Below are 9,222 nucleotides of genomic sequence, written 5' to 3' on the forward strand. Positions count from 1 at the left end.
CTCACGGGAAATAATCTTGACTTCATCGCACAGAGACAGAGAGAAAGAGAGAGGGAGAAGGTGGGATGAGTGAGGGAGGGATAATCAATAAAGCTTATAATTTAAAATCTGACTTCATACTTGAATTGATTTATCCGTTTGTAAGCTAACAGGCATTCTTTCACCATCGATGCAACGTGACCGTTATGACTGATACCCTGGACAAAACCTTTAACTTTCTTTTTAATATGCAGATTCTGTGCAGATCTAAGCCGTTAGGAACGAAGCAGCACTGCTGCGCGACTAGCACCGGTGGCTTGGATGTTTGCAGCATCGCCGGTGTCGACCTATCAGGTATGCTAAACGGATGTCATGTCGAATTAAAAGCAAAATCAGTCAATCGGGAACATTTCTCTACGTTAAATTTCACATGTATTGATATGCAGAACGGGCTCAACAGAAACCGTATTTGACCAACAGAAATGTATATTGGAGTTTAGAAAGCCGACTTTACACAGCCAGAATTTTAAGATGAGTTTACAATTTATTCTCTCACACACACGCACATATATGATATTTTTCTAACGAAAAAAATAATTTAAATTAAAAAATATATCTCAACAGTATGGATTTCCATTTTCATGCTCATCATTGGATTAATTATAACAAAATTAATCAGTTTGCCTTTACACTGATGATTTCACACCGACGTGACGGGATTAACGCAATCAGTGTTTTGCACTAATTAAACCGAGGGAAATCAGCCTTTTGACGGCATCCATTATCAAAATTAACTACATTCTCGCGCTCTATATCATAAGCATAAACGGAAATTTAATGCGATTGCTAGTAATAATCAATGTCATCACACACATACGTAAATGCGAACTGTACCTTAATCATGCTTGAAAGAGTATGTATCACATCAAACTTACAGCTGCTGCATATTAAATACCTATGCTGCAACATTTTGATATGTAGATTACTGCGAAACATACAAATTATCAATCTTTTTTGGCATCGTTTAATTTTTACTTTGGCTTGTTTAAAATTGAAAATAGATTGGTCCGAAGATCAGGGATGTCAAGAATTTTATAGTAAAAAAAATATATTAAAATTTCAGAATAAAAATAAAGATAAGAAGTTTTTAGAGAGATAGTAAGTTTATTCAATTTAGTCTTATCAATTTTAAACATCGGAAGAGATATATTTTCAATTTTCTGTTGCACAGGGAAAAAGATAGAGACTAGTATAGTATGTAAAATAAATCGTTTTAAAGTTGCTAATGAACTGTACTTTTTAATCAACATAAATGTGTAGCGAATGAATACAATATATCCTTGCAAAACAAAATTTTATCTAGATTATTTTTGCGAAACCATATCGCTAAATCGCATTGGAGATGCTGTAATATTTAATTATCTGCTGGTCAAAACAAAATATACCGAAGAGAAAATCTAATTAGTTCGTAACTAAATACTATTCAAATTCTATTATTCAGCAATGGAATTTTACGCTGCGTGGAAATAATTAGTTATTATTCATGTGATCGTAAAAATGATTACTATAGTCTGTGGATTTTTCTTTCCAGGTTTGGAGCGTTGCTCAATGGAACGATGCTCAATGGCGCGTTGTTCCTCGTTATCATTAGCGAATACACCGCCACCGCTCCCTTGGGAGACCGGACACATGGCACATAGCGACGCAGCATCCACGTGAGGTACGCCACATAAATATATGCCTTTGTTATATTATTCATTATTGGTTCTGCCACGTGATTTTATATTATACGTCTCCATCGTATTAAAATTTAATAATATAGACTCTTTGACCAATTTCCAAGTAATTTTCTATTAAATGAAAATATATTAAATATGCATATGCATATGCAATATTTTATTCTTAAATTGTAAGTTAAACTTAGTTGAAATTAAAAGGCTTTTGTGAATAAGGTTTGCAAAAATAAAAAAAATAGATAGCAAATCTTTCTGATTCTTGAATTCTCTCTTTCGATCCAAATAAACTTTGTCAAAGTATTAATTACAAAATGTTGTTTAATATTGAATATAAAAAATAATACAATAGATGGTAATGAGTATCTTTAAAAAATATATAACAAAAAATACATCGAAAAATTATTATATTGTAGTGAAAGCCAGAAAATATGTTCTTTATCAATTTTTTATTATTACAAAAAATAATATTTCTATTATTTCTTTTTATTGACTTCTTAGATATGATAATATATTCTTCTACCCTTATCACTTTTATTTTAATTATAACAATTAACTTTTTTTTAATAAAAAAATATTAACTTATGCCAAAGCTGAGAAAACCATTTTTAAAATATTCTCTAAAAAATATTTGCAATAGTATCTCATGTTAAGAAATATAAAAATTTTATATTAATAATTAAAATTAAAACTATTTTGATATTATTATCTCAGATGTGTTAATAATTGGAATCTATATTATTAAATTATTATTATTATTTAGAATATTATTAATTATTAAAAATAATATCTGTTTCGTGTTTATGTGATTATACAAGTGGCTTAAATGATCTATATGTAATTTTTTAATCAAAAAACAATCTTTAATAATTTAAATATGAAATACTTTTTATTTATTAAACTGTTATTTCGTCAATGTTAAAATTTTCCAAGTATCTTAACTTTATAGCATAGCCCGTATAATTGATTATTTTCTCAATAGCTTTTGCCTGTGCTGTCTAGTTAATTGATATTAAATACCTATGGCAATTTCCAGCCATAGATGCCGCCACGCAGACGGAGGATTACGGATCTCCGGACGACGCCAGTTAGTACAGCGTGGCGGCAAGCCGGCAACCGACTCTGCTCCAACGGTTCCGGGCACAATATCCGTCGTCTGTATCTCTACATTCGCGGAATGACGCTGCACCCTCGCTGGCACGAGGGGAATCTTCGCGCGTCGCGACGGTCGGGCCGAGCCAGCATCATCGACGCGGTCGACGGCGTCATCATCATTTCGAGTACGCGCGCTTCAGGAGTCTGCCGGATCTCGTTCAAGATCTAGAATCGCGGTGAAACACTAATTGCGAATCATATTATCGAATCAGGGTACTACTGCGCCGCTGTCGCGTTGCGGTTCGCATAAGAAGGCTTGATTTCATCAGCATATTATAAACGCGAATTCCAACGCTCCGAGACGAGCATAGCACGTGAAGCGTGTATGTCGACACACGACGATTAGTTCTCGTCGCGCGACAAGATCGATTACGGAAATTAATTACGGCACAGACGGGGATACTAATCGCTGCTTTCGACGATGTACATGGAAATGTTTAATCACGATGAAGCACTCGCAGAGTGCTAACGTCGTTTTCGCGCCCGCATTTACCTCGTTCTCTACAATTAATTATTAACGCGTGAATGTTCATACTTCAAACGGTGCGCTCAAGCATATAATTGATCTTTCTTCTAATTTTTTAGAATACGAAATGATTGTTTAATGATTGAAGGTACAGATCTTAAGTCCACAGTACCTCTTTCAATAGTTTTTTGATCAATTTAAAACTGAATCTTTCTCTCTGAAAGAAACTTATTTTCTTTTGAACACATCTTAACAGGCAATTCAGTCACAGTTCAGGATTATAAAAGACGTAAAATCGCGTATCGAATAGAAATAAAATAAAATCTTGGAAAAGGAAGATTTATTTTAACATCTAATTGTTTGCTCAAGAGCGCTCATTGGTATACGACCAATAATTCTTTACATCCACGTCATAGATATTGTTGTTATATATACTTCATAAAAAAACCGACAAACAGATGGATGAGGGGAATATAAATATCGGAAATCACTCTTTTAATATCGCGAAGTTTTATACTATAAACGAACAAATGGAACGTACGATAATGACAATGTTCCTGCATTTTCAAAAATAAATTTAATTCAATAATCTTAGGCTTTCTGTAGAAAATCTCGTATCGCTACTAGGAACAAATTATCTACAATGTTTCCCAGGAAGTTTGTTCCAATGATGGCATTGCAAGGCGAATTAATTACATTACTTTTATTGAGTAGAATGCAGATGGGACAGTACAAAAACGGTCTGATAATTTTAATTACGATAAACCTGAATTAATTATGACGTAGCTTTCTATGCATTTTCATGGAAAATACAACAAGCACCTGGGCTTTTGTTTGGATTATTAAAAAAATATATGAAAAATATTAAGTTGATGCAAAAGGTTTGCAAAAAAGGTTTATAAAAAAATTTACAAAAAGTTTGTCTCATTTTTCCAAACTTTATATTAAATAAAGTTAAAAATTCGGAGTTTTTTTTTAAAAAGAAAATAATTAAAAAATTTCTTTTCATATAAAAAAAATGTATTAAAACGAGTGACAACAATTTTTAAGCTTTGATTTTGTTTTCAACTTTGAGAAATGACAATCCTTTTGCACCAGCATAATATATGTAATTGTAGAATTAAGAAATTTTTAAGTACGAAGATAGAAGACTAGTATAAAATTACATTATCGAAAAATTCATCAGAATATCTATGAAACAATTGTATATCTGTTTTAAATGAGAAATACAGAATCGATGCTGTACATACATGTTTTAGCGTTACGCGTTATGGAATATATAATCTTCTTGTGTATAAGAAGAAATTACTTTTCACTGACATTAGAGCGAAATAGACTTTTCGAAAAAAGACAACGTCGAAACGATAAGAAGTGTAACTTCTAACGAAATCAACTGATACACATCATACACATCATTCTTATGAGTAAAATTCGATTTCTCTCTTTTTAGATTTTAATACGTCTAAAATATAATTATACTTTCAATTTAATCATTTATAATTAGAAATGTTATGTCATCTGATTCAAGACGATTCATATATATATATATATATATATATATATATATATATATATATATATAAGAAATGATATTTATAGATTAGTTTTTTAATAAGATCTTATGTTTCTTTTTACTCGCAATTTAAATTACGTATTTGTGCCTCCATATCTCAGGAATACGTATTACATTTATATAAATAAATTTATTTTATATGTTTAAACTCTTTTTTAGGTACTGTGTAAATATTATGTACAATTTAATTTTTACTATATATTTAAATGTTTTCTAATAATATGTAAATCTTTTTAAACTAACAGATTTCGTACGATTCATGCCAGATATCGTAAGTCATGTAAAAATACATACATTGCTAGCCACGATAAATAGTAAATAAATTTTTCATAAATTTATGTGTCAAACTTTGCGATACATTTCTTGATGAAAGGAAAATAGATGCTGTTGCTAAGCACTTATATGCGAATATTTGTGAAGTATTAAAATCCTACTTTATTCGCTTAAATTAATATACAGCTAGCTGGTGGATCATTATTTATTTCGAAACTGTTGATAATTAAGCACACCGTGCCTCAGACGGCAATACGGGAATCTTTGAAGTATTTGCTTCAAGAGTTTTATCTCACCTCGTTCAAAATCTCAACAAGAGGTTGCTTTATTAAGAGTATTTTTTATATGTTGCGTATAAGAAAAATGATCGGAACATCTAAATTAAAGAAAGCGCAAACGGTAATACATATATATTCTTTAAATGTGTTGAAAAGAATGTTTTATTGAATAATATAATTAATATTATAAATGCCAAAAATAATCTTGTGAGAAAAAGAATCATTTAAAAGATTATAATTCGGGAATACTCAAGTTCTTTTATAATATCAAGTTCTTTTTGATGCAGAAAATTCGAATTGTGTGCCGAATTAATGAATCTGTAAAATTTTTAAAAACAATAACAAAATTGGTTTTCGTATTTTAGAACTCGCTGAGTTTCTTTATGAATATTTGAATGCATCGAGAAGAAGAGATTCTAACGTAACTGTACATACATATATTTTCAAGATGTATCGTACTGTTAAAATCGCACAAATTGTTTAGCAATGTCGAGAATCGTCACTGAAATCTCTCAACGTGATAAAACTTAAACGCAACCTTAACAATAGCGTTACAAGACGATATAAAAAAAAATTAAGAAGATGCACTATCTCGCTCTTCTAAAAATAGCAAGCAAATGTGAAGGCTCGAGTTGAAAGGACAGTAAAAACAACACTGCCTGCAAATGATTCACCATCGATATGAGACGGTTCATTGTCCGCGATGATGCCATGATCCACGTTAGTTTGTATCGAATCGAATGCGAATCGTATTTGTATTCACTAATTCGATATATAGCGCGATTACGCATAGATAGAATTTTAAAGTAAGATTATTAGTCGAAAAACGATGATTAATTAGATATTATTAAATAATCATGAGACTTTTAATAATCACACCACCGAACGAATGCCTTAATCAGGGAATCTTTTATAAATCGGCAGCATAGACTGAAAGGGAGAAGCAAATATTGTACATACTCTGCAAAAAAAAGCTAGCGTTAGGTTTAATTTGGCTATTTCTTGCAGAGTAAATAGGAATTGAATGCCATAATTTATTTAAGTACAATAGTTGCGCGTTTTATATTATTCATATTTGAATTATCATTAGACCGATTACTATTGCTGTTGTAAATCATCACAAAAATAAAATCTCAATTCTTTTTAGAGATACGTTAAATTATTGTCCTGTAAACAATTTGTTGGGAAATAGGGAACATAATATTATACTCCCTATAATAAATTTTAATTACCAACTTGTTAGCAATAATAATAATTATTTATAAAAAATGTTTTCACAGGACAGTAATTATGATAAATTCTTCAGCGTGTAAAAAAAAAAGACAGACGTACAGGAACACATGGGTATAATATGGTGTACATGGGTGTACATGAATGTAAATCGCACACAAGGCGATACTAGCCGTACGTATATTTGCAATAAAAATTTACTTATCTGCTATGTATTGTTTTCTATATAATAATAAAAAGATTATTAACAGTTAGTCAAGTGAAAATTGATCGCTGGTCGATAATTTTATTCTTGAGTCAACTAAAGTAAGGGAAAAATATTTTTTTAAATTTAATTAATTATTTACACAATTAAACTTTCAAATCATTGAATAAATTACAATTATGTCATAATAAGAAAACAAAAACATTGTGTTGCACAAATAAAAACTTTTGTTCAAAAATCCTTTTGTTTGAATATTTTAATAAAGCTTTTCTCGTAGTATTTATATTAAAATTTGTAACGTGATAATTCTATTTACATTATTGCAAATGGTTGTAAATGACTGTAACGCCAAATAATGTATATACCTATAATATGACATATATTTGTCAATAAATAATTAATTCGTGCAATAAATGCTATTGCAATTTATTTGCAACGTATTCTACCTGAATTGTCAAATAGAATGATTTAAGTATAAACAAAAACTCTATAATATATCGAATATATTTATTCGTAATACGTATTTTGCAAAATTTATTACGTATACATATAATGTTGAATATTATTAAAGTTTAGACAATTTAAATAGATAAAAAATTTAAATTTTTGCTGATACTAAACACTACTGAATAATCACTATAATGGCTACATATATGACACAATAATATTTTAATCTATTGTTTTGTGATATTATAAAATCCAATATTTTGATTGAAAAAAATCAAATTTCAATAATTTTATTCCTGATATTCGTACTAATATGCAAATATATAGTAAAAATTTTTCACATCTGCATTTTAAGTTAAAAATGCAAATACACTGTGCAAGCTTTTTTTTAACATTTTATATAAAGAAAAATATAAGGTAAAGATAAACATGTAATTAATTTCGCAAAAATATATATAATAATAAATAATAAATTAAATAAATTATTTACCCTATAACAAATTACTTACCCTATGGTTTCTGTTGTACCTCTCCGGGGACTTCCTTCTATTTATTCGTCCCTTGCTTTTTTGGTACTTACATGTTCTCTTTTTTGTCTGGCACATTCACTAGCGAAAACGCGATTATAATCACACACGCGCATCAAATTAATACGATGATCGTGCGGCACTTTAAATGACATTCTCGACATTGATTAATGATTACTAATCATATACGACATCAGCCATCATTAATTCTAATAACTGTAGGGGAAATAATCGCGTTTCAAAGTAGAATTAATTAGAAAAGTTGACGCGCTTATTTTTCATTCGCTCAACTTTCAACAATTAATTATTAATAACCGGATAATATATCACGATTTTTCATTATTAAACTCACTTAATTTTATAATTCGTGTAATATAACGCATTTTAACATAAAAATATCTGATAAATTATGTTTAAATCTGCACAAAATTTTTTATATCGTCGTAGTATTTTTCAAAGTACAAGTATGATAAACGCGATAATTCCTTACAAATTAATTACGGTTAAATTCCTTACGAGTTAATTACCGTTAAATTCCTTACAATTAACTACGGTTAAATTCTTTACAAAATAATTACGGTTAAAGATTGTTAACGCGATTAATTCTTATGAATAACTTTGTAAGCGTATTGAGACTATTTATTAAAGCAAAGATTTCGCGCACTTTTATACGCATTTCAAATAGGAAACGATAGGAAATCCGACGAAAGATAGGAAATAAATTCATTGCGATATTTTCGGGCAAAAATATTTCTTTGACAATGCTCTCATTCGTATATATCTCGCTTTGAATGTTTCGCTAATTTAAATTTAATTCTAATTTATCGCACTTACTTGTAAAGAACACGCAGTATACACAAATCATCGAAGTAAAGAAAAATCGTGGTACATAAACCGTTCATTAATAACGAAAAATTGTACAAGTAATTATAAAAAAATAGTATCTTGCGGATAAATATGTGTACATGTTTAACACATAAAATATTTCGTAACGGCAACGAGAAAATATTACACTGTGTTCGACCGTGTTCGACCTTCGACTTGTGACACTAGATTGACATATGTGTCGTACGATAAATTTTTCAAGCGTATTCATTGGCCGCAGGATAGAAAATTTCTAGAGTACCTCTCTATCCGACAGCCAATCAACACGCTTGAAAAATTTGTCGCGCGACAAATTTAATATCAACCTTCACGCACATGTGGACGCGTCGTACTGTCACGTCATTCGCGCGGTCAGCTTCAAGTCTTCAAGAGGAGCAGCAGTTTGTGTATCTTTGGGAAAAAAATGCGATTTCGTTATTTAAAATTATTAAAATTGATCAGCACAATTGTTACCTTCCACAACTTATAAAC

At 30.0% G+C, this 9,222-nt stretch overlaps 1 protein-coding gene across 9 annotated transcripts in view; it reads left to right on the forward strand.

The window, feature by feature from the left end:
* Positions 1–4,857, forward strand: part of LOC140671750 (trace amine-associated receptor 9) — a 61,592-nt gene extending 56,735 nt beyond the window's left edge. For 8 of the 9 annotated variants that reach the window (XM_072903321.1, XM_072903323.1, XM_072903327.1 and 5 more), the window contains 3 exons: positions 234–333; positions 1,571–1,699; positions 2,749–4,857. In XM_072903321.1, coding sequence (XP_072759422.1) covers positions 234–333; positions 1,571–1,698 — 228 coding nt within the window. In that variant the 3' untranslated portion in view covers position 1,699; positions 2,749–4,857. Of the gene's footprint in view, positions 1–233; positions 334–425; positions 912–1,570; positions 1,700–2,748 lie in introns of those variants that run through there. The other variant, XM_072903329.1, reaches the window with a different exon arrangement.
* Positions 4,858–9,222: the final 4,365 nt, after the last annotated feature.

Source organism: Anoplolepis gracilipes, chromosome 12 (assembly GCF_047496725.1).
Source record: "Anoplolepis gracilipes chromosome 12, ASM4749672v1, whole genome shotgun sequence".
NCBI classification, from domain to species: domain Eukaryota; kingdom Metazoa; phylum Arthropoda; class Insecta; order Hymenoptera; family Formicidae; genus Anoplolepis; species Anoplolepis gracilipes.